The sequence below is a fragment of the Periplaneta americana genome, chromosome 13 (genome assembly GCF_040183065.1).
Source record: "Periplaneta americana isolate PAMFEO1 chromosome 13, P.americana_PAMFEO1_priV1, whole genome shotgun sequence".
NCBI lineage: Eukaryota > Metazoa > Arthropoda > Insecta > Blattodea > Blattidae > Periplaneta > Periplaneta americana.
The window spans coordinates 102,650,336-102,678,130 of record NC_091129.1 but is presented as its reverse complement, the minus strand read 5'-3'; the positions used below and the strand labels follow the sequence as shown (position 1 = coordinate 102,678,130).

Sequence of the window (27,795 nt, the reverse complement as noted above, 5' to 3'; positions counted from 1 at the left end):
CATAACGTAGTACCTCGTTTATCTACATTTTTGCCGTACTGTAGTTTGAAGTCAAGTCACTGCAACTATCTATGAACGGTCTATGTTACTTCTACAATGTTCTTTGAATAATTGTATCGTGGACCATAGTTGTGTTCCAGGACCATAGTTATGGGAAATGACGACATGTCTTTTGAATAATAGTTCAAAAACACTAATATAATTCCTAAGGGAACCGAATCGTTATGAAATGCGTAAAAGAAATGATGATAAGGTATTGTCTAATATAAGACAAACACAATTCATGATTTAGTAAGTTAAGTATTATTAAAATTTTGCTCAGGATAGCGACCGATGGGATAGCGGGCTTATGTGAGGGCGGCAATGAACCCCCGGGTTCTTTAAACGCCATTTGTAAGTAAGTAAGTATTATTCAAATTTCATCTTTGGCTAGCAGGACAGATATAGCGGACAGCAACGGGCCATTGAAACCTTCTGAATTCGCCCGAAAAGTAGAAATAATTCATGCGTACAATCAGGAGCTTACGCAAGGTGTTACCAAGTTTGAACCTCTCCCTTGAACTTATAAAAAAATGACATATGCTTTTAGATTTGAGTATTTTTTTAATCCATAATCGTTTTCCCTTCTCTAATTTTTCACTGTCAAACAAGTTCTACATCGATATAAGGCACAGTCCTCCTATCTCTCCTACAATATAATCCCTATGCTTGGTGCTGTGGCATGTTCGAATTATAACTATGCTATCTTTATTATAATAGAGACCTACCGTCTAGTACCGACCTTGTAAAAATAAAATGAAGCCGACACAATATGAAATTTAACTTATTTGTTAAAAATTGGATGTTTGTGAAAAAATTACGTTTCAAATATTTTAAGGATATTCATGAATATGTTCTGTAATATAAGATTTCCTTCATTAAACCCATTTCCTAATAGATATCCTAAAACCAGTGAAGTCAACAATAAAGAAAATAATGAAATAGGCGAAACATGTCACTTTTTGGATTTGCAGCAGTTGTTCAAATCTTTAAAAATTCCTCCTGTAAATTTTGCATAGAGTGACTTAAGCTCTTTCGCTCGCCCACCAGAGAAATATACTGTAACCTAACAATAACAATAATAATACACAAAATTTAAAATGGCGATAATGTAAATTGCAAACAATTTTATTATTAACCCCCTTGACAAAATTCTGCGTACGTCTTTGCGTACTATAATCAATTATCTACATCTACACCAACAACAAGTTCAGTGGTACAAGGAAAAGGCTTTCCATTTTGAAATAGCTCTGCCCACCCGAAAGCTTCCTTCTCAGAATTAAAAATGCTGAACCAATAAATTACAGTTAATTTCGTCAGAATATAGGTGTGTAAAAAAAATCCCATTGGCTTATTAAACAAATCGACGAATTAGTCATTTTCGTTTCTTTCACTTACGAAAGAGTAATTCCTCGGTGCACTGTCATAACGTTATGCAACACGCAAAATATTTCTAATGGTTTACGCGATATGATTAGATATACACTCAGCAAGTGTTCTTTTACAATAAATTGCACAATTTTTCGCTGTTTTCTGCAAATAAACAAATCTGTACGACTCCTTCAGATGTGCTAATTTATTTGTGCGAAAGATTGCGAAGAATTTTGACATAGAACTACGTCTTTGTATTCCACACGGTAAATCGCCAATCACTCGGTAACGATGTGCAAAAAAATGTTGCATTAGAATCGCTTTAACTTTTAAACAAACAAACATAGCGAAAAGAAAAGTGTACCAGAGTGTAGACAAAAGAGTCTCGTAACCGTAAACATCCGTACGAAACCGGTTGGATCCTCAAGGGCGGCGAGTCGGGTGGGACTAAACATGCCTAGAAAACTGCGTTTCTGCGGTCATTTTATGCGCGTAGCTCCGTGAGATCTCTACCGATCCGGGCGTTTGAGATGTCTATCGATCGAGCGCGACGAGATCGACTAAATAAACACGGAAAAAATGATGAGGGTTAAATTGGATCCTCAGTTTTAAAAAGATAGCCGTAAAAACATGAACTTTCAAAATGTGTCGAAATTCAAACGTTGAGTGAATGCAAAAGTGGATACGAGAATTACTGTAGAAAAGGACGATATATGTCACCGCAGCCGATTACATTTGCTCAAACAGTGCATCCGGGCAAACGTGGCAAAATAGTCACCAGGTCCAGTGGTGACCATGGGCACTGAATATCATTCTTGCTCAGAACCGCTCTCGCTGACAAACGTAGTTCCATGTGCATAAACTCTCCGAGCCACTTCACTAGTGAACCATTGCTATGATTTTTTTTCGAAATATGTTCAGTCTGTCGGTAAATATTACCTTATGATCGCAAAAATACAATTGAAGGGGTGAGAATGATACAGTCCTAAGCCACAAAGACAAGATTTTACAGGAGACCGTGTTGAAGGTTTAGAGTTCAATGCTGTTAGATGCTATATCTTAATTTCTTTGGAGTATATTTACGTCATTTGTTGAGTAATTTTTATAATATTTTACTAGCAGCTTCCTCATATGTGTAAGAAGTGAACTCGCACAAAAAACATTTTTCTTAAAAGTGTGGCTTTGGACTATCTCGTTCTCACCCCTTCAATTATCTACATATATTGAAAATTCTCACTTATGAGATACAACATTGTACACTAAAATAAGTATTTTTTTTAACTAATGGCGGGTATTTGACTGTTCGTCATTCATCCATAAGAAGCCAATTATGTAGACCAATTTACCGACAGTGCCGTATATATAGTACTATAGGATCAAGTAGGACTAATATAATACAGTGAAAAAGGTCGGGCTAATTTGATACAGACTTTAAAATGTACCAAAGGCTCAGTTTGTTTAAAACTGCGATTATGTATGTATGTATTTATTTACACTGCAAATGGGTAAATACCCGGTGGCAGTGGTAACTAATTACACTCAATAATTACAATTAATAATAAATTCATAATATTAATAATAAAATAATAGTAGCAATATATAATAATGTTAACAAGGAGCATCCTAAATTAAATGAATCACTTAATATAACACAGTTAATTAAAGTGAATCTAATTTATATCTTAACCCTAAGTTCGAACTTAAAACCACGAGTATATATGGAAGTACATTTTATGCTCTTTATGGAGAAAATCAAGCAAAGTTAAAAAAAAAAACATTATCAACCTCATAAATTTATTAAAAAAGGCAGTTTTGTTGCTTGACAAAACTTCCATGTGATATGTATTCCCTTACTTTTGTTATTGCTCTTACGTCCATTTGAAAAAACATATGCAGACACAAGACTTAGGAGAGTCTCTTAAATAAACTTACAGTTATTATACATACATACATACATACATACATACATACATACATACATACATACATACATACATACATACATGTGTTCTGCTCATGGGCAGTCTTTCACTGCAAACCCAGCATTCTCCAATCTTTCCTATTTTCTGCCTTCTTCTTAGTCTCCTCATATGATCCATATATCTTAATGTCGTCTATCATCTGATATCTTATTATTACAGCCCCTTCAGACGAGGCTACTTTTATAAGTACTGCCGCTTGTGAATATGGGTATAAATTAAATGAGGGCCTGCAGCCACAGCCACAGAACAGTGGCGCTGGAGACGGTCTGAGTGGTTGGCTTCGCCGCTGGTGGCAGCCATTAAAAGTGGCGCTTCACGTCGCGACACATGGAATTAAATTGTAGGTTTCAGACGGTGCCACAAACACGCCACTATTTTAGTGGCGCCGCTAACGGACGACTGTTGGGCCACCAATTCCTTACACCGTCCATGTGCATTGTCAACATCTAAAAAAGTGAAAATTTATAAATTGCTGATTAGATCAGTGCTTTTGTATGGTTCAACAGTACGAGGATATGCACCTAAGACAACGTTAAATCCCATTCGAGTAGTACAAAATAAAGTGTTACGTGTAATTCATAACAGCGGTTGGTACACAAGAAACGAACAGATACATCAAGATCTAAAAGTGAAAAGTATCCTAGTTATCATTAGGAGATTCGCTGAAACATTTTATAAGCAAGCACATTCCCACCAAAATGTGTATACATCAAAACTAGGAACTTATAACCCTCAGTACTACACAAGACATCGTACACCTTTGTTACTCTTCTCATAGTTATCTGTCAAATTTGTTTTCACGCTGTTCATCCTGGTTATGACGGGAGTGCAGCATCATAAATGAACTACCTCTCAGCAATACGTAAAAAGTAATTAGGAACAGTCGGGAGGTCACCCAAATGATTTCGATACTGTATCCAAAAAGTTGACGAATTAAAAAAAAATCCTTACACAGTCACAATATACAGCCTATTGTGTGACGGTATTTTTTTTTTAAATTTCATTGGTAATTCCTGCTAGAAGCTCTTGAAGTGATTTCTTAACATATGGGAGGGGCAGGGGGGGACTTTTTATAGTTCTGATGTAAATCGTCAAATAAAGTGTGAAATAGTCCTCGATTTTGTCCTTCCAAAACCAATGGATGGACCAGAATCGTCGTGCATTTTTACGTCTATTCTTTCTCGGTATGAGCAAAGTTACCAAAAGTATATCTCCCTTTATGTCCATGTTCACTTGAAGACTGAAACATTTGGTGTATTAAGTAATGCTTCAAACGTGCGTTCGCAGCGCCACTAACGAGTCACTAATGGCGCTGCTAAGTGGCCTCGTCTGAAGGGACTCTTATTCATTAGCCTAATTTCAAACAACTCATTGATGTGCAAATCGTTTCGACTACTCTATTAATGATTGCTTTGTTGTATCCAGAATAGGGCTGATGTAATGAGGAAGCAAATATGAAGAGAAATGAAAATAAATACAAACACTTTGTTTAAAATCCCAAACATCCTTATAATCCCAACCATGCTCACAATAACAATCACGAACAGCACATACGTTTCACTTTTTACATTAGTGTTTCACGATTTAGAAGATGAATTACGTTAGATCCTCAATGATTATCACATATATCTCTCACAAACTATTCGTGTACTTCTAGGAAAGGTCTGTTTCATTGTTTACGCGAAAAACAGATAATTACCTGTGTGATACGAAAAGATTGTTGTTGTGATTTCTCGTTATAATCTTGGAATTTTTTTTAGCAAAACATGACAGTCATCGAGAACTCATTAATAAGCAAGCAACACGTGAGTGATTTCGTGTAATCATTTATTGCCAAGTTACCAGCGATATAAATGGTGTAATTTTGCGGTAATAAATTCGATAAAGTATTATCTTGTTGGAATGACCTCTGCGCTGGAGCACTTTATGATAAATTAATAAGAACCGAAATACGTTTTTCGTGCACACTTGAACAGTGGCTGCAGAATCAGACGCATCCCAGTCAGAATTTCACCCTCGACTAGAAGTAACTTTTGGTTCAGGTAAATTCTACACTCTTAGCAATTTTATCATAACTTTGAATTAAGCATTTAAGCTTTCTCATTAGGAACTGCTGATGCATGTAAAACTAATGTACATCGTTGGAGGAATTTCAAGAAAGAAAAAAATTACTTAAAAATTAATAAAAAATCGTTGCCTTTCATGAGAATGTTTCCCATATTAACTAACTTCCATACACAAAATCTTGTAATTTAGGGTCACGAAAAGCTGCAAATTGACGAAATTATCATCGCCTAAATGCAAGGGTGAGATATGTTGCAAATCAATCGCTTTGAGAAAATGCAGAAAGAAAGAAAAATATTTCTTTCATCCGGCTTTTCAATCATACAATTTTCAGCTACAAAATATAAATTTGGTATGAATATATAATTTATGATATTTTATTTAGATTTATATTCGGTTTGTTAAATAATTAATTAAATTATTTAAGACAGTTTAATCAAATATCACATTATTGCGGCGACGTCATTAATATTGAACCGAGTTATCATATTCATTTTGTAAGATGATGCAATATTTCATTAAAGATCTGTTCCCATTTTAAAACTTCTTATAGGCTATTGTCAACTTTTTAAAGAACTTAAAGTTTAATTTCATATTCAAAAACAATTTGTTATGACAAACACAAAATGTTGCATCCACGTTAAAAATTTAATGGTGCATACTTTGACTTTAAATTTAATTTTAGAGGAGAGAAACACTTTAGCGGCAGCCGCTAAAGTTCAATTTTTCAGACTGATAACAGTTTGTTTTAGAGAACAAGTATTGAAAATATATTTATTAAAAACTTCGAACTGAATTGTAGGCAGTTAATCTTACTTTTGAGAATTCAAATTTATATAAAATATTTGTCGAATTTTAGGAATCAGATTGCTATTACATAGACTGATTCTCTTCCTTCGTTTAATGGAATTGCTGGAGAATCTCTATAGGCTGATTCAAGAGTTTCGAAGCTTACTTGTCGGTCAATACTTCTCCAATTGTGTTAGTATCAATTACTTTATATTAAACGTCAGCGTGGCTGGTCTTGTAATATATTCAATTTAGATTACCTTTATTGAACTAAGTTTTTTCACTTATTCCATATCATTTTTCATCCATAGTATTTGTTTGGTAGTTTTTCCAATCTGGCTGGATACTTTTCTCCGGTTAAAAATTTGATCTCTCTTTATTTCTTTTACTAGATACTAGATAAGGATTTCCACTTTTCTTGTACGTTTTGCAATCTGACTGGATACTTTTTTCCAGTTCAGAATTTAATGTCTTAATTTCTTTTACTAGTTAAGGATTTTCAATTTTCTTGCACGATTTGGGAATGGTAACAATTTCACTAGGCACATAAATTGGGACACTCATTAATACCCTCTTTTTTCCCTTTCTATACAGCAGCGCAAAATAATGCTACCTGATTTGCCATTGATCTCTTACATTCAACAATGAACATTTTAAAATATTCCAGTATCACATTTAATTAAAAAAGCTATGAGGATAAAGTAAAGGTCTGCAATACTGACACATAGAACATATCTCCTTATTGCATTTGCAAAAATGTCATTTTTAGGATATTTCCATAGCAGAACATGGGTTGTAGCATTTATCATTAATGGAAATATCATATAATCCTCTACTGAATAATGTCGAGGGAAAAATTGTTCCGGGGCCGGGTGTCGAACCCGGGACCTTTGGTTAAACATACCAACGCTCTCCCACTGAGCTACCCGGGAACTCTACCGACACGGATCCAATTTTTCCCTCTATATCCACAGACCTCAAAGTGGGCTGACAACCGTCAAGCAACCAACATTTGAGTGCACACTAACTCTGTGTGACTTTAAATTGTGGTTTTCTGTTACGTACAGTGACGTGTATTATGCAAATTAAGCTTACAGGAATAACTCCCTGTCCGGGGCCGGAACAATTTTTCCCTCGAAAATATTCAAATTAACTTTACAGGGAGTTATTCCTGAAAGCTTAATTTGCAATCCTCCACTGCATTGAAAAGGGCTTCATTTCCTGAATAAAATGGTATATTTATCTCAATTTTCAACGTTCTGTATCTTTCTGAATTGTTGCAATAATACGATTTCATTTCGAAGATTCAAGCCAATGTTAACCGAGTTCTCAGTTTTCAAATCTTTTCTTATTATTTTGATGAATGAGTTCCTCCTGTTTGTTTCCCCTATCAAACTTCTTCCTCTGAAGATGTGCATCTACTCTCTACACATATTTTAGGAGGTATTCCTCTTCCTCTCTCCTCATCTAATAGTCTAGCTTCTTTTGGCTCTTCTCACCATCCAATCCGGCTTCATTCTATCTACATATTCCTTCCAATATTTTATTCTGTCTTTAATAAATTTAGTGATGTCTTGAATTTGAACGCATGCTCCTGTATTAGACATTCTATCAAACAACGTCTTCCCTGAATATTCCTCAAAATTATAATTTCACAGATGCTCAGTTCTTGTTTAGTTTTCACTGTATCAGCTCTGGTTTCTGTTTGGTCTAACTGCTGTTTTGTAAATTCTTACATCTTTCATTTCGACTGTAAAATACTATACCTAAATAACCTATGATAGTTATCACCTTTTTTAGATATTTAAGGGAAGGTTGAAGACTAAAACGATCAAATTTATAAATATTTCGGATTTCTATAACTGTGTGCATAGGGTTGTTGCCTGCGGTTGTTTGCTAGTGATTAGAGACGTGAACCTAAAAATAGAACCCTATGTCAAGAGGGCTTTCTGAGAAAACAGCCAAAATCGACTCTGCAGAGTCAACTCTTTACTGTGTAGCCTACATAAGACGAGATCAGAGGCCAAATTTTGAAACAAAATTCTTTTTGTTCCACATATTTATGTGGAATTTTCGGCGTAATTTTCTATGTGATTTATTGGAAAATCGATGGTGTTAGTGTAAAGGGAGATAAGTCATAAAAATGAGTTTTGATATAAATAAAAATTAAACTTTTGACCCTTATTGCAAATAATTTTCTACACAAATAAAATACATCAAATTATATATATATATATATATATATATTTTTTTTTTTTTTTTTTTTTTTGCACGTCCACTTGTAGAATTTAACTCGTGTATTCACTTGCACAAAAATGCAAAAATGACTTAACCCCCTTTACCCGAACACCATCGAAATATTAATTGTAAGTGTTTTTAATTATACGTAATACGTTTTGTATGTCAAACTACATTTCTCTCGTCCTGCACCATTGCATAAAAATATAAATATCTCTGAAACTATTTAGTAAAAATGGTTGTGCTTTGGCATGTTTTGTAGCTGAATGTTTGTTTCATAAGTTAACGGCATTAATGAAGACTGTAACGGTTGACTTTGTTGTGAATTTTCAAAACAAATTTAGTATCCTGTTTTTTTTTTAATATAAGTTTTCTACTGTTCATTTTCTCATAAGTTAAAAATTCACAAAATAAGTACCTTTTTCTCGAAAACTAAGAAAACTAGAAGCATGACATTTTTAAGCTTACCTATATTATTATATTAATTGCTGAACTCTAGCTTCAGTTATTCGGATAACAATTTTTTTGTGCATGAATTTTATTCATTCATTAAGTGTTCTGCCCAGGTATTTCAGTCCAAACCCAGCTTTCTCCATCTTTCCTACTTTCTGCCTTCTTTGTCTCCTTATATGATCCATATATCTTAATGTCGTCTATCATCTGCCCCGAACTCTTCTCCCGTTCACCTTTCCTTCCAGTGCATCCTTCAATAGGCAGTTTCTTCTCAACCAGTGGTCCAACCAATTCCTTTTCCTCTTCCTGATCAGTTTCAGCATCATTCTTCCTCCAGCAACTCTTTCCAGCACAGCTCAATTTCTTATTCTGTCTGTCCACTTCACATGCTCCATTCTTTTCCATATCCACATTTCAAATGCTTCTATTCGCTTCTCTTCACTTCGACGAATTCGCAAGTTTACCTTCTTTATTTTTCTTCCTATGACCACGGTCTTCGTCTTATTTGCATTCATCTTCATCCCTTACTGCTCACAGCTATCATTTAGTTCCAGTAAATTTTATGCACTTTATTCTCTTCCTCCTACTATCACTCCTCCAATGTTCTGAAAACAGTTCTTTACTAAATCCTCCGAGTAGATGTTGAACAGGGTAGGTGATAAAGATAGTCTTAACGTACTCCTCTCCCAATTTCACTTCCTTCTGACATTTCTTCTTCTATCCTAACTTTGACTCGTTTCATATAAAGATTATTGAACAGTCTTCTCTCTTTCCAATCCACATCTATTTTCTTTAGGATCCCCATCAGTTTATTTCAATCTACTCTGTCGAAAGCCTTTTCTAACTCCACAAATACTACATATACTTCTTTATTGGTTTCATTAATTGAATTTCACTTTCCTTAAAAAGTAGTCAGTTACAAAGAAAATCATAACTTATTATTTTCACAAGGTATTCTTCCTAAACAAGAATTCAGTATATCTAAGATAATAAAGAATTAGCGGTAAAATGTTCGTAGAGATATTTGTAATACTTTCTGAGATAAAGGCACTTAAAGCTGATCAATCTAACATTATAGGACTCTGATTGATCTCACCTTAACTGGTTTAAAACCGCTATGAATTCAATGCACTTCACAAAACTATTCAGAATCATATCAGTTATGTGGAATTACAGTAATAGGGGGATAAAAATGGCATGGGACTCTCCTATCAACTCGAGATAGGTTTAGTGATAAACTTTAATGCAGCCTAATTTATTGAATCTACTTCTACATTAAGAATTCCACTAATAATGATGTTTTTCACGGTAAACATACTCTTCACCGCGTTATATTCGAACACGTAACGAAAACACTGTTCGTAGAATCGAAAAAATGTTTACGGAAAGTTGAGTCAACGGATTACCGCAATGAACGAAAATGCAGAAATGCTATTAAAAACTATACTTGAGATCGGTAATGCAAATCTAGCTTTCAGGTATAGCTCCCTGTGAAGCAGATATGCATAATTTCGAGAGAAAAATTGTTCCGGGGTCGGGTATCGATCCCGAGACCTTTGGCTTAGCGCACCAACGCTCTACCGACTGAGCTACCCAGGAACTGCACCCGATACCGTCTCAACTCTTCCTTTTATATCCACACAGCTCAGAAAATCACAATTGAAGTCACACAGAGTTTGTGCAAAGTTGGGTTTCTGGCGTCTTTTCAGCCCACTTGAGGTCTGTGGATATAAAGGGAAAAGTTGAGCGGTGTCGGGTGTAGTTACTTGGTAGCTCAGTCGGTACAGCGTTGGTGCGCTAAGCCAAAGGTCCCGGGATCGATACCCGGCCCCGGAACAATTTTTCCCTTGAAATTATTGAGATTAGTAAGTCAGCCGGACATATTAAAAACGAAGTTCACAAAATCAGGAACTGTGTGCAGAAGACAAAAGTCCTTCTATGTGTAAAACGTAAAATTAAGGCGTTTTCTGGAACAAGAACTTAACTACAAAATCTTGACTTTGAAATACAGAGCATCAAATATTTTATAGGGTGGCGCACGAAATGTTATACCATTTCTTTACACATAATACATATTTATTTATATTAAAATAGTGCAAAAACAGTACAGAATTAATCGTTATAGGCTGGAAAATGTTTCCTAGGGAATAACATGTTCAATATGATTGTCATTTTTCCTCAAAACCGCCTGCAAACGAACCATGTTATATACATTCCATTGCTGTACACCGACTAAAGTCTATTAATTGTTAAAAAATCTCAATGTAACTACAAGACGTTTGTGATATGAACTTTCTCATTAATATGTCTTTCTTCAATAAGAACGACGTTAATTTTCCAAACAGTTAATCGAGATTCCTATAAAAAAAATATAGAATTCGTCTTTTCTATAGGCTACAACTCGTAATTTACCAGAATGCGTCTGTACTATAAGCAGCACAAATTCAAGAAATAACTTACCTTAACTGTATTCAAATAAACTGCCCTGGACGAAAGACTAAGCATTTTAGGTTTTTCATCATTTTGTGTAGGGCGCATATTCTTTGTTGGGAATCAGTCCACAGTGACGCGTCCTAGTAAATTATCCAGAAGGCACTCGAACAGCTGATCAAGAACCATGAAAGCTGAAGCTGCGTGAAACAAAATTGTACCAAATAATGAAGTATTGTGTGTAAACAGTAAATGCAACTTTTTTTGTAGTCGCACCATTTATCAAGCTGTGCAACTATTATTGACTTAAGTGTGAACACGATATGAAACTTTTTTTGCGCAATTAAAAATTGCGTACAATAAAATTAATGTTGCACCGTGGACGAATATGTTAACAGCCCTGGCTTGAACATCGGACAACAAAGAAACAAACGTTTTCATTTAATAGTGTAAATACTTTATTATATTCAGTACAACACTGATAAAAAGTATCCAGCGTTTCTTGCAGAAATATACATATATAGAAAGGCTGTAATTTGTGATCAAGAAGTAATCTGTTGACTTTTAGTAAATAACAATTCCCAAGTAAAACCACTACAGTATGTAATTATGTTAGTAAGACTAGTAACAATAATAGATAGTACTGTACAATGTTATTTACAGAAATACAAACTACTGTATTATACCGGGTGATTCAATAAAAGCGTGCAAGAATTGGCAGGAAATAGAGGATTCTACTGAACATTTTGAGATAGAGAACTTGGGGTCTGCGAAGCCAAATTAAGGCAATCAAGTCGATTTCGCTGTAAATGTCTGGGTTGACCTAGACCATTTCATTGGGACATATCTCACACTTGTCCGTCTGAATGGCCACATGTACTCATGAACTTGCGGTTCGTGCAAAGAGTTTCACCTGAGTTGCTGGAAGACGTAACCTTAATCCGTGAAAGGATATGGCTGCAGCACGACGAAGCACCGCCTCACTTCAGTGCAGATGTCCGCAACCGTCTGAATGATACATTTCCTGGTCGCTGGATCGGACGGAGAGATCCTATTTTACCCTGCGAGGTAACCCGACATGAATCCACTCGATTATTTCCTACAGGGATATCTAAAACCACTTGTTTATAAAAACTCACTAAACAAGGATATCGAATTAGTTGCCAGGATTATAGCCCCCTGTGATGTGATAAAAAACACCACGGATATTTAAAAGGTGCGGCAGAATGTCGTACCGATGTCATGCTTGTATTGAGGTTGGTCACGGTAATTTTGAGCAACTGTTGCGAGGTACAAAATGTGGTACGTTGTTAACTCAGATGTGTAAATGATAATGAAAATAGTTTAAACATTAAATAATATGCGTAAATGTAAATAATATGAAAACAGTAAGCGATAACGATAGATATGTTTAAGCGTATATCTCCTTAATCTGTCGTCGCAGACCCCAAGTTCCTTCCCTATCTCAAAATATTCAGTAGAGTATCCCCTATTTCATGTTTAATTTTTGCATGCTTTTACTGAATCACCCTGTATAAAAGGCGCTATATTTATTACATTGTTCTCACAATAAAATCAATTAAGTATGTACATTATTACTCTTGTTTTGATTGGAATTGTACGCTATGAAGGTGACTGCAAATGAATCCTATAGATTCAAAATCCCTTATATTTACTTTCACAAATTAAAGTATTTTGACATTGAGGGAATTTTCAACCTAACAGTGACTTTTAACAAACCTTTTGCTTAAAATTTAGTGGCTTTTTGAATTCAAACTATATAAATCATTAGAATTCATTATTAGCAAGCAAAATGTGGGCATAACTCAATTCTGAACAAAATGGTCTTTAAAGGGTTTTGAATCTAGAGGATTCAAATATCAGTTAAAAAACATTACTTAGCATTATAACATGTATTTTTCTTTATGAACAACTTTGTTGGGCACATATTTAAAAACTGAAAACTACACAACTTTAACGATGACTTTAGATACAGCTTGTCCAAGTTAAGTCTGCGAGTGCGGATATCGGGATGGAATGTAGAGGCAAAACACAGTTGCCACATAGGTCACTTGACGCTCAGATTTCAACGTGTGCACATAGTTTAAAATACACTACGGAGCGCACGCATTTTTTGTCCTTGTCTTCAGATAAAGGCAACAGTTACGTTGTCTCCCAGCCCCCCCCCCATGCAACTTTCTCTCCTACGCCCACGCTTGCCAATCAGAACGCCAAACCTCACTCTCAAGCAGAAGTAGAAGTACAGTCTATTTCAAAGCGTCTTAAATTGTTCTTAAAATGAACTGAAGCGCAGTAGGAAAACTTTGCTGTCATATGAGACTGTACTGGTCTCCTCTCGTTACCGCCTCCTTTCACTACAGAACTGCCTCCAACTTCCCCTCTCGGCTCTCAGACTTAACTTCGTCGAGCTGTAAGATGTTTTACTATACTCAGAGCCGTGTTTTTTTTAACTAAAGATAAACGAGATGAGTCGAAATGTATGGACATGTTTTATATGAATTATTATCAGTGATTCATGGTCACACTTTTAACGTGATTATGAGCTATGTTTGCGAACTGATAAACACTACATACGTCATTTTCGTCACCACTATCGCTATTTCACGTTTCGCCTGATTAAGATAGGTCGGAATTTTGGCCAGGTCATCGCACTACTGTTATGTGAAATGAAAGGCAGATTATGTGTGAATCAAAGCTTTTTCAATGTAGTGAGAAGATTCTTGTTTTTGTATCGTGTCGTAGACTTAGAAAAGTCCGAAGTTCGGAGATATGTATCGGCTACATCAGAAAAGGTAATAAACCTATCCACTGCAGCTGGCAAAAGATTTATAAGGCTATTAAATTTCTTTTCCTCATGATGGAGTCGGTACGTTAACTAGAAACGCTGAATGTTTCTGCATCTGCTGCACAGTGCAAACACCCCGAAAACCTCGCCCTAAGAAGGGGATTATAATGACATTTGCCAACTTCGGTACTTTAACTCTCTTAGTTTTTGGAGGTAATTTCATTCGCTTTGCTTATTTGCTGTTATAAAAGTGACAGATGAAAAGACCGCATGTATTGTGTCTTTTCGTGTGAAGAAAAATATACTGAGAGATTCATTTATAATTTGAGAGCGGCTTTAGCGCATATCGATGCTACGTATAAGCGATCGTAACTTACGATAGCGACGTTACGAACGCACTGTATTTGTACAGGGACATCATTTTATTTTACTAACATTTTTAATATTAACCTGGCTATACCTTTGGATTAATGATTGAGACCCGGAAACACCGTTTGCTACCTTCTTCCACGACTGGAGTTCGATGATACTGGCGTAAAATATAAACAGATCACTTTACTAGGTACAGGAGGGAAGAAAAGTAGTTCATCCATTTACGTAAACTTGGAAATATCGCGATTTTGAGTGTTATAATTTTCATTAGGTTTTGTTTAATCAAAATACAATACAGTATTAACAATAAGTGTTTTTACTCACGAACTGAGTTATCTATGCGAACGTATTCATTATGCAGTGTATATTATACTGTCTACAGCACATTAGCGTACGATATAGAGAATGAAGTTAAAATGAAAAATAATCATAATATGGATACTTAAACACATTTTTGAAAATGGTGGCCGTTCATTTCGATACAGGCTTCAGTTCTTTTGTGCCTATTACCGCACTAGGTATAGACTATTGCATCTAATTCCAATTACCAGTTTCGTCCTTCATACTTAGTAACTCATGTTGAAATAATTCTGTACCTACTCTATAAAAGAGTACCTTACGTACTGTAAATTCAGTCTTCACTTCACCCGCACAGATAAAATTACTCAGACATGCTATCTACTGTCCGTCCAAGTGGTTATGTCGCAGGATCGTAGAAAGGGGGGGAGGGAATCACGTGATAGTTAATTACTTAACGAGGCCCTTTTATTTAAGTTATTTTAAACAGTTGCATAATATTATGTAGACGCCCAATTAATTCCTAACAGAAATTAATGTTTTCAGAAAAGAGCTAAGAAAGCCCAGCCACTAGTCTTTACAGTGGAGCGAGCAGAAACAGGTGGGGGAAATCGGGATGCGACGTAGGCAAACGGACGACAGTACCTGTGCGAAAATATGATTCAATATTGGAAATTTTCGTCACTGGAAAACGCGAACATATTTCTGAAACGTACTATAATCACTAACTCAGTACTGCGGCCTCGGTTCTGTGTGGAGGACAGTTGGAACTTCGTTAGTAGAAGGGGTGGGAGTGAAGTACATTAAAAAACTCAGGTACAATAAAAGTTGAAATAAAAATAAAACGATGTCCCTGTACATATTAAGAGATAAAGGTTTCGTGGGCTCCAAGTCTGCTGACGACTTGTCTCACTCCGATATTCGCGGTTTCCATTTGAAGGAACATTAGATAATGTTGAAGATAAAAAGCCGAAAATGGACGTATCCTAATAGGTATCACATGAGGGAGGGAGTACAAAGCACGAGAGAACAGCAACAGGGCAGGATCTCAAATTATAAATGGATCTATTCATTAATTTTATTTACATAAAAATAATGTTATGCACAGATTTTACAGTAATTTAATTGACTCCGCTTATTTGCTGTTAGAATGTAGTGTTTTAAGATGGAGTTGAAGCAACCATGTGTCTTTTCATTCGACGAAGTGTGATAAAACCGGACGGTTGACAGCAGACTTTACTTTTGGTTGGATCTCCCTGTATTATAAAAGGTTGCAACACAAATTAATAAAATGTTTGTTACATAGAGAGAAGACTTAGTAAATGTATTTATAAGCTTAATATTTTCTTTTCCTTTCAGAAGAAAAGTAGACTTTGACGAGTGGATAAATAAACACTGTGGGTAACCATGACATACATGTATCAAGAAAGATAATGACTTTGCTCTGCAGGCATTTTGTAATTTTATCTAAAACGGAAGTCTTAAAAAATAGTATTTCCCATTGCAATAGTGTAATGTATATAAAAAAAAACTACACGGTTTATTTAATACTTGTTTTCCCTGTACAAACTGGAAATACTGATAAAATGGAATAGCTATTTGCACTCTTGTAATCAAACCTGTACTTATTCATATGAACAGCAGATAACGTGTATTGAGAACTATTATTGATGGCAGTATATTTATCTTTGGACTGCCTATGACGAAATCACGTAGACTACGAATGACTTTACAAACACTAGATACTAGAGAAACTAGAACAGAATATAAATTTAATCACTCACTAAATCCAGTAATATTGTTTGCAATGAGAGATGTAAACGCTAAGGCAGTCAAGATAAGGACGAGAAAAATACATATTTGAATCTATAATAATCAATGTTATCTGAAGTCTGACTAGTGTAATATGTAGCTAGTCGGCGATATATTCAATGGAGGGGGGGAAGGAACTGGCCACCCTAACCCATTATCTCCTGGCCTAGTTGCCTCATAAGTGGTGCCTTGTTGGTATCACTTGTGAGGTTCAGACCTGTCTTCGGATAGTTGACTAAACAACAATCAATCAATCTTACTAAAAAACAATATTAAATAGTACTGTCGCGCTAGTTGCGTTTCCGTGCCTAAATAATATTGTAAAAGGAAGGGCCAGGTTGGCAACACTCGCTCTGACTAGCGTCGTGCATTACAGGCGCTATGTTCGGTTCAAGTTGGTCAAGTATGATGAAGTTGAATATTCGCCGATGTTCCTTATGCAGGAGGAGGCCTGTCACGTTTGTTTCACCGTGTTATAATAGTACATTATGCAACGAGCATATAATGGTAGTAATTAAGACGCGAGGATGTTTATGAAACGAGCGCAAGCGAGTTTCATAATTTTCATACGAGCGTCTTAATTACCATTATAGGCAAGTTTCATACGACTTTTTATGCTCGACCATATTTCTAACTTTAAATTATTCATAATTATTCATGTTATTGTTATGTGAGTGAGTGCAATAGCCTACCTCATGAATTGTGAGATGTCCGCAGACGCGAAAGTATTTATTTTTTCCGGGAAACGAATGCCGATGGCCTTGATATAATCTAGAGAGTAAGATAAACATTAGTCTTGAAATTGAATTCGACATTGAAAAACGAGATGACAAATTGAATTTATTTGAATATATTTACAATTAACGCTAATTATTATAGTAACAGAACATAACCTTCTGCGACAGTATTGGATTTCCAACCTCCGTGACCTTTCGATAGTTGTCTTTCGATTGCATATCCGAGAATAATCGAAAACCTGAACTTTAATGAATAGGTGTACTTTAATGACATGCATTAAAGGACTGCTACCAGGTGTATAATTACTACATTTCGGCATGGTCGAGCATAAAAAATATTCGTTGTCCTCCACTCCATCCCTTCATGTTTTAACCGCTTAATGATTTTAGCACTGACCTTATTAGTTTTTCACATGAAATAAGACGAAATTTGTAATGTCTTGGCTGCCTCTCTCATGTTCGAACGTTGCAGGACATTAGCTCTGACGACTCGCGGCGAAGCTGAGAGAAGCAAAATAGCTATTCGGAGACAGAGAAACAACCTGTCACATTTCTTTCTGGAAGTTAGAGTATAATTCCGCATTTTATTTCCAATGTGTGTAGCGCCCCAAAAGCAGTGGTGTCATTCAGCCGGTTCGCACGGGTTCGACCGAACAGCTTGTTAAATTTGTCACATTTCGTAGAACCGGTTATTAAATAATGTTTTAAGTTTAAAAAAATACAAAAAGAAAGAATATTAATTTAACACGAAATTCTGTAGCTGCTTAAATACAATGGAGTATACATGTTGCAATAATAAACTGCAACACAGCTCGAAGCAATCATATTAATAATAATAATAATAATAATAATAATAATAATAATAATATTATTATTATTATTATTATTATTATTATTATTATTATTATTACGTTGCTGTTTTATGTCGTGTGCAAGCAGTCAGGACAATAAAATGACATGTCTGCAACCTTGAAACCCATCTCTGCGATTATTTTGGCAGTCGTCCACTCTTTCTCTCTTCAATGCTAATACTCCACGCGTAGGTAACAATGAAACATAGTGTTCAAAAACAAAAAAAATAAAAATAAAAATAAAATAAATGGACTTTTAACTACAAAATCCACTATTAAGCACATAATATATGCTTCGTTTTCCTCTTTTAATACTTTCCGTACAATTTTTTATTCCAATAGAACGAAATAATCTTGTCTTTATTAAGATTACTGACAATACTGAATGCATTATTGGTCACTGAGCCGGTAGCATTAGCTATCATTTAAGCTGCGCATATGTTTAAATCTTATTCGCATAGAGCAATACTAGTGTAGTTCAATGAAGCGTTTAGCGTTCGATCAAGCTTCTTTAGTAGTGATGGCAGCGGTAGGCTATGAATAAGAAAAGTATAATAGCTTATGTACAGTGATTAATGTTTCAGTAAGTGGAAAGTTAAAGTGGCGGTGATATTCTAAACCTTTAGAGCCGTATTCATAGACATTTTTAGCGCGGGCTTCCGGTGGATGATCAGAGTTTTTCCTATTCATAAACCAGTGTTAGCGATAGGATATGATTTGAATTCTGTACTAGTAACCAGTGGATAGCCGGGGCTAGCTTAGTACGCTCGTAGCGCGTGCTGCGAAATGTCTATGAATAGCACCCTTAATGTTAAATGAACTTAATGTAACAGTGGATGGTATAAGTGCATGTGCACATGCGTCTACCGATGTTTCATGCAATTTGTTGATGTGGTCAGATATTCAAAGTTAATTGTGAATATTCTGTACTCCCTTCTTTGTGACACGAATCAACATTTGCGAGTTTTTAAATTATTCTACACATAATTCTGCAATAGCATGTTGCGTTACAATTTTCCTTCATTTGTAGCCCCTTATTATTACCTTATTTAATATTTTTATATTAAAACTATGAAATTTGTAGTTATTAGGGAGGAGAAAACCGGTTTAAAAATTCGAATGACACCACTACTTAAATGCAATTAACAAAACTACTTATTGGTATGCACGAAACTGTCTTGTATGGGAGAACTATTGGAATGTTAGGGAACCGGAGTACCCGAAGAAAACTCTATATTGCCTGGATCACAGGCTTGTCCAGCACAAATTATAAATTCAGAGTGCATCGACCAGGATTTGAACCTGATCTCCCCTGTCTTATAGCTAATCCCAGCATATAGAACTGAGCCACCGTGGCGATTTATTATTATTATTATTATTATTATTATTATTATTATTATTATTATTATTATACACATATTTCATCAATGCTAGTTACATTCCTTTTCACTTTTAAAACAGTACTTTCAAGAGAAATATCAGATGAATTATCTCTATAGGCCTAATACATAGATATGCACACGATGGAAGGCATACTGTAATCTTTGACGTCACTTGTGTGCACACCGTTGAAAACAGGTTGGCAGGTATACTGTATCTGCTTCATCATGCGCCCTTTTCGTGCTAATGGTGTCGATTATCTTCGAGTAGATACCTTGCTTCTTTTGTAAGAGTACCTGATGTAGGAAATTTTGACATGCTTGATCTCTCCGTTGAACGTACAAATAGGGTTCGGATTTCTATGACATGTCATATTTTTATCATGGTCTCTTTTTACAAACTTAATTTAAAATAAACACACTGCTAGCTTTTATGAACACGATTACATCGTTTATATTTGTCATAGAAATACATATTTTACCATATTTTGGCACTAAGTCATATTTGACGAAAAAATGATATAATAGTAATATGCGTTACAAGAGCGGTATGTTGACGTTTTCATGTTCGAGGAAAAGATTGAAAAAGCGAAACGTAGTTGAGCTTTTTTAATTTCCGAGAACATGAAAACAAACATACCGCTCGTGTATCGTACATTATTTTGTGCGAAGATAGTTTATTACATACCTGAAAGAGGAATTTCTAATTAGTTGCAATGAAATCTCCATCTTGGTTTCTGTTCAATGACGGCAACTTTGGAAAACAAATATATCTATCTTCAACATTGTTCCTATAAAATGTTTTCTGTGTTTACTATACTGCAGCAGGCCGTGATATATGTCTGTCTTTTTTTTCCCCCCCAGTCTATGATGAGTCTGGAATCTTGTTGATTTTTTCACGGCTTCCTTAATGTTACTTGCATTACAAATGCAGTAACTTTTGTGGTGTTGTAGAGTTTACTTAATTTTTACAAATATTTAAAAACAGTAATTAACAGTGCAATTTAGGTGAAATTGCAGTGGTAAGTTTCCAATTTATAATTATTACTATATTGAACGTCTTTAAAAATAATATGTTAAAAGCCTAAAGCAGTAAAATGAATATGACGCTTAAGCGGTAAGAATAGGGAAATTGTTATGTGTGTTACGTTGGGAATACTGAATGTGGTATTTCACACTTACCACGTATTGGTTTTGTGCGGAAAGCAAGCAAATACGCACGATCTCGCACAAAAGCATTTTTTGGTCATATTACAATAGTTTTAACAGTTCTTCAAGTATTATTCACAGGCTTTATATCAATAATGACAAGAGATTTTGTTTACGTTTGGTTATTTTATTTATTTATTCTGGCGTAGTTAAGGCCATCAGGCCTTCTTTTGTATTTCTTCTGAGAATTTTTTTATGATTAAATTAAGTTTGAAGGTAACTGAATTCGCCAGCAGTAAGTTGTCAAAACACAAAGGACAAAGGAATATGGCCAGATTGTTACTAATCGAGATCGCCTTCAACCTCTCCACCCTCCCAAACATGTGACTCTTAAGAGATTTCAACCTCACTGTTGTCAGGTGATTCATAAACAGTCAGTGACCTTGTTAACATAACGTAAAAGTATTAGTCATGCAGAGGACAGACGTTGCGACATTTTTCACCCCTCTTTTCCCCTTTCTATTTTTTTAGGCTGAACAGTCCGCTATAGCCAATACAGAGTTAATATTCAGAAAACAATTTTGTAAAATGGTGAATAAAAATGTTCCTTAAGTAATTTTTGGACAATATTTAATTTGTTTAGGGTCATATTTCCAAGTTATTGTGTAAAATTTGGTAATGTTACTGGCATAAGTGCACGCATATTTTCAGTTTTTTTTATGTCATAGAAATCCGAGCACTAGTTATAAATAATCTTTTCAAATATTATTTATAAATAATTCAAATACTAACAAATAATTTATGATGTATTGGTGGTCCACGTACCTGTTCAAAGTTCACGATAAACCTACAAAATAGATTATATTCTGTTTACAGTACTAATATATTTTCTTCGTAAGGATAATGTAAAGATCGCCATTAGTCTATTTCCATGGCATAGCTAGCACCTATGACGTACAAAGCTCAGTCAAGAACACTGGTATAGAGGATTCAAGATCCTCTAGTTTGTATGACGATCCACGGTCCATTGTTCTTCAATAATTCTCCATCCTGGAAGAAAGAACAAATAATTCCACATGTTATAAAACCTCATGCCACCTAAGCCAGTGATTCCCAACCAGGTAGCCGCGGCCTCCTGGGGGTGCGCAGAACAGTTAATGGAATGCCGCAAACAAAATAATAATAATAATAATAATAATAATAATAATAATAATAATAATAATAATAATAATAACAGTTATTCTATGAAAATTTAAACGCAACTATTTTGTGTTAAATAAAAACATAGTTTTAATAAATTATTTTCTTTCAAAATTGATAACAAATTTCACATTACTATGTTCTACATTCTACTCTAGATTTTAGGGCACGGGGCCGCATTAAAGTAATGTGAGGAAAAGGAGAGGTCTCATTATGAAAGAGGTTGATAAACATTGACCTAAGGCAAAGAATATAGATTGTTAATAAATTTGTTGTGAAATATATTAAAATTAATTAGCTTGATTGTATTGTTCAATAATGTTCAAGTAACATGTGAAATACGGGCATATTGTTCTGAGTACTATACCGCTACTATAGCAGCAGCAGCAGTAGTAGTAGTACAGAGAGAGGCAGCGAAAAGTTATCGCACTATGCAGGGGACGTCGGGGAACAGATTGCCCGCAATCCATTGCTGGACTCACCGGTAAGCGTAGCAGCGCGGGCGGGCATTCAGTTTCATTACGGTAGGCCTAAAATTCCCGAATGGTGGGGATGGAGTGCGCGAACAGCGGGAAGCGTACGGAGTGTTTAGTTGACGAGTGGAGTCACAAATAACACAAGTAACAAGTAGTAATGCAATACTACGTAATAACGTGCTCTGAAAAAAACACGTCCCCTGCATAGCATGGTAACTTTTCGCTGCCTCTCTCTGCAGTAGCAGTAGCAGCAGCAGTAGCAGTACTTTCGAATGTATTTATTTCGCAATAAAAATGTACGTTTATGGACTTCAGAATTTTCCTACAAAAAAATTCTACGCTGTATCAGGAACATACCGATACGCAGAATATATCACTCAGTTTCGGGAATGAAACTACAATTGTGTTGGTTTGAATGTTTTATTTTTGTTTCGGTTTACAAATGGAGAGTATGGGTCTATGGTAAGAGAAGTAATTAATGAAGGGCATACAATATAATATATTTTCTTTTTCTATGAAGCGACATGCTGAAATTAATCCCAGCTCACAACAAATTTTTCACTATGGTTCGTCCAAAGTGTAGGCCTACCGTACGTATCTATTATCACTTTAATATTGAAAACACGCGATTACACATCGATCGAACGACAGTCTGTAGCTGCTCTCGATGCAGAGACATTGCTAAGAGAGGCTTCGCAGCTCGGCGCTTTCATGCCCGCAGCGAAAAGAGGTGGCGTCATTGGGCGTGGTCACGCAAGTACAGCTTGATTAAGGGATTTTGGCCCCTGCAAAAAGTACGTAGATAGATTGAGAGCGAGTTACTCATCACTACTGGCGGGCTGGGTCACACAGGTCAGGCCGCGTAGTCATAACACCTTACACTTACTTCTTATCATATCACGGTACACTCCGTCTTGAAACACAATATTCTTCCACACGTCCTGTTACTAACCGATACGTCTGTTGACTAAACAATGTCATGATGACATATTTTCTTGACATGAATGTCTCTCAGTTTCGAGCATAGATATTATTTTCGTTCTTCCTCTTTCCTCTTCCCCTCCTATGCACATTTGTGATTAAATTTCTTTCTTATGACGCTACACACAGCTCGCTCACTAGCCAAACAACCAAGGATAGGGGCCATTAACGCTGAATCGAGCTGTACATTGGTTCATGGCCTACTTACTAATAACATTAGCATTTGGCTGTGGTTCATAGTGTTGTTATAGTAAGCATTTTAAATTCTGAAGCGAATAACATACAAATAAATTTCTTATAATTTAGAATTAATTTTTATGTAATTAAATGTAATTTTGCCAGGACCTGTTCATAATTACGTATAACCCAGGTTTTACTGTATCTCAATCAAGAACAATGCTGTAAGATACTGTACATCCACAGTACTTCTTTTTGAAGAAAACTGTAATGATAATATTTATCACCAGCTAATATCAATGGTTATTTAAAATAAATAATTGATTACGGGGCTACTACTTGCTACTTGCTACTTGCTACTTACTACTTACTACTACTACTACTACTACTACTACTACTACTACTTATTGGCATAAGGGGCTTATAACCGTACTATTAATATCTTCGAAATGGTGCAGGTGCATTATGTTCTAAATAAATTACTTTATTAGGGCTAACATAATAAGCGAGAAAATTTAATGAAATCATTGTTCTGTTACAGACAGAACTATTGAATGTCAGTGAAACGCCTATTAAAGCAGGCAATTGCATATCCTCATCAGTAAGCTGAGTCACTTCCTTCGCAGCCAAACGTAGGTTCCAACAGTCTACAAAGATGCAAAGGCATTTCCATAAACTAGGTAAACTTTTGTAATTCGAAGTATTGAGGAAGAATATAGTACACATAATATAATACATAATTAACGTATGTATACTTTATGATTCAAACATTAAAATTTACTGTTTAATAGGCTTCACCACTAACCGTCAAACTTTGTAGTTAGATATAACTAGAGGGAATTTTAATTAAAAATTTACTTGCAATACATTTCATAATTTTTCTCGTTGCGTTAAATATTCTGTCCTCACTCTTTCACTAGAACAGAATACTGTGCCAAACACTGAACACTTTCTCTCGATTTGAGCAGGAACCGTTCGAAGTGCAGTTTATTTCCTTTTCTTTTCTCTTCCTCACTCTCACCTCTCTTTCACAACTACATAATTCCATCAAATGATCAAATGCATCGCGGACCTCCTGAGACCTGTTTTAAATCGACACTAGACAAGAAACAAGAAAATGTAATCACAAGCAATTGCTAAAGTAGGGCCTAATATTTTACAAAGAAGTTGGGAAATGGGCAATGAAACCAGTACCGATGTGTTGCAACTCTCTAACAGTGCAGAATAATGCCGGAAAAAATATAATTATAGCACATTCAGTTATGTATATAAAATAATTGGGGATCGTATTTTTGGCGAAATAAAGTGGTTGATTTCGGTGTTAAACTTGCCACTATTTTGGTGGGTATTTTGTGAATTAAGTTGTAAAGTCTGTGGATATTTCGTAAAATAAGTTGTCAGTTAAATGTGTTATCTCATCTTTAATATGTTACTATTTTTTCTAACACACGTCACATATCAGCATCACCAAAATAAAACTAAGCATGATTTCGTTCCTACATTGTCCGCACGTGAATCTGTGCAGCAGTCATGAGTGGGTATTTTCTTGTACGCAAGAAAGCCCCTCTCACCGTCCACACTGTCTGCAAATAATTCACACCAAATTCATTGTGGTCATCTACTAGTCCCTTCAAACCCTATTCGCATAAAAATATAGTCTCTGGATAGTAACGTACTGCAGTCAACTACAGCAACAGATTTTTTTTTTATATTCATAGAGGTAGCAAAAGTGAGTGTACAAAACACCCATAAAAAATACAGAAATATTGGTGTTACCAAGCGATTAACAAATTGACTCAAACGAAAGTCGCCAAACATGTTCTTTTATTGATTAACATTTTGGTGCATATTTAATAGTTTTTACGATAGAGGGGGGGTATATTTTGTGAATTTGCTTAAATATGGTATTTTAGGTATCTAGAAGGATAAATGTAACAAAGAAAGTAATTGTGGAAAATTTAGCGTATATTGTTATTACCAACAAATACGGTCTCTAACAATAATTACCAATGTACTTGGAATATACAATCTTTTTTATCCTTTTCCCCCATTATATACCTAAGATTTGACTGAGGTGTTATCTTATTTCAGAATTCAATCAATTTTAAGTCCACAATGTAGGATAATTTGCACTAGTAATCCTGGCTTCAGAACTCGTGTTCAAAAAGTGCCCCTTCCAAGATGTAACATTGCACAACAATTTAAAGGATTTGTATTTTAAAAAAATCGAGTTCTAGCAGACGACATCGTTAACAATATACATCATTAAATGATCGAATGTTTATTTTTTGAATAGACAACACAATTCTTAATACCTATTCCAGATATTTTTTTTTATTTATTTTTTTTTTTGGCTTGTAACGTCTATATTCGGTCTACATTAACAGAAAAAATAAAAAGATTTTGTGAAACGGAAATTCACCTTCGGTTGCCATAGAAATGCTTACGTCATATCCGATAAAATGATGAACCAGTCCATTAGAACACACGAAAAGAGTCCGCATATACGTACGTACACATGACTACTTGAGTGAGATGATTGCAATATATTTTTAACATAACGTTATTCAGTTGTGCTCTGATAAGGTCGAGAAACAAACGGGTGCACAATACATGTTTAACTATAAAAAGTTAATACAAGGTTGGCATTACTTACATTCAGATGGATAATAATTAATAACAATAATATTTACGGGATATTCTCAAGTGCATGGCCTACATACACGAAACCAGTTAATTACTGTGGCTCGAAAAGAGTTCTTACTTGTCTTAACAGTACATTATTTCAATGCATTATTATTATTATTATTATTATTATTATTATTATTATTATTATTATTATTATTATTGGAAGATTGGTTGTTACTCATCCAGCTTTTTTAATTTCGTTCATTAAATAATGAAATCTTACAGAAAATTGTATTTATCCTAATTCCTGTAAAGACGTTACACGCAATTATTGAGATTTTCTCAAATCCCATGCTACTTTTTTATTTGACTATTTGCCTTGGAAATCTGTGTGTAGATTGAGGAGAGGTTTCGAAATGAACTCATTAACTGTTCCTTACAAAATTTTAATCGCTTCAGTGTAGTCATTTTCGGTATTGGAAATCCCCTCTGTAACCATGATGGTGTGGGAGGAGAGAATGGGACGGGTACATTGTCAACGCCAAGAGAACACTATTTTTATACTTATTCTACGTCTTAACGATTCAATTCAAAATGAACACTAAATACGAAAGCAAACTGAAAAATCAAAAGTTTTATGTCAGCCGTAACAAAAATATTGAACAAAATTTGTCATCCAGAACCACGTATTGCTTTTAAAATTGTATGATATTTAATTATATAGACTTGTGGGCAATAGTGAGGAGGGAGGGGTAAATAAGTGTAATCAATTTACGAAGGAAATCAGAAAAAAAAACTATTAATGTTAGGCAGAATATGTATTATTATCATCAATAAAATAACTTATTTTCACAGTTTACAGTAATAAATAATGATTAAAATGTAGAATTGGTTTGCGGATCCTAGAGAGGGAACCAGTGTCTCAATGTTTATTTCCATGAAAATCGAGTTGCTCCTTGTCGAGCCTTGGCTCCTTGTTGCATATTGACGTAAAGGAATTCGCGGAAGCTGCGCTACGTGTATGAATACACCCTATGCTACGCACTGCTCCGCAGAAAAACAGGACTGCCAACTTTAAAACTTTCTCACCAGTCATCCATGACCTATGACAGTAATTGATTTTAAAGATGTCACGGAGTTCATTGATCTCAAACAGGTATTACAAGCTTTCGCATATATACGTGGCGAAGTCAGAAAATTTCGTTCCCTCAACAATCTGGTAAGTGTAATATTTGGTAACATTTCAGATCATGTTTTGTGAGGCTATTCGCTCATCGGTAAGAAAGTCATAATCATGTTATCATCTTTGCCGGAGGCAAACAAACCGTGTTTGTGCAACTATGGTTACGCAAAGTTTACACATATGTGAGAGATGTAAAACGATGTACGATTGAGCAGTACAATGGCGAACCGTCTGGTGAGAAGTTTGCTACCGGTTGTTTCAAAAGTAAAATTTTATGTTAATATACCAAAACATGTTGAAAAGTGCTGTTGTGTATATCCGAAAAAAAGTATGTATACAATGTGATTCATTAAAGGTAACAAATTCATATGTCAGGTGATA

General features: G+C 35.1%; 2 protein-coding genes across 8 annotated transcripts in view; one reads left to right on the top strand and one right to left on the bottom strand.

The window, feature by feature from the left end:
- Nucleotides 1–2,880: 2,880 nt before the first annotated feature.
- LOC138712183 (NKAP family protein CG6066-like) overlaps nt 2,881–27,795 on the bottom strand; it is a 74,595-nt gene continuing 49,680 nt past the window's right edge. For 2 of the 6 annotated variants that reach the window (XM_069843681.1, XM_069843680.1), the window contains exon 6: nt 11,801–21,819. The gene's annotated coding sequence lies outside the window, so the exon portion shown is untranslated. Of the gene's footprint in view, nt 3,839–11,396; nt 11,567–11,800; nt 21,820–27,795 lie in introns of those variants that run through there. The other 4 variants (XR_011335655.1, XR_011335654.1, XR_011335653.1 and 1 more) reach the window with 4 other exon arrangements.
- LOC138712184 (thiosulfate sulfurtransferase/rhodanese-like domain-containing protein 3) overlaps nt 24,244–27,795 on the top strand; it is a 32,897-nt gene continuing 29,345 nt past the window's right edge. Inside the window, exon 1 of one of the 2 annotated variants that reach the window (XM_069843686.1) lies at nt 24,244–24,283. In XM_069843686.1, coding sequence (XP_069699787.1) covers nt 24,259–24,283 — 25 coding nt within the window. In that variant the 5' untranslated portion in view covers nt 24,244–24,258. Of the gene's footprint in view, nt 24,284–27,586; nt 27,743–27,795 lie in introns of those variants that run through there. The other variant, XM_069843684.1, reaches the window with a different exon arrangement.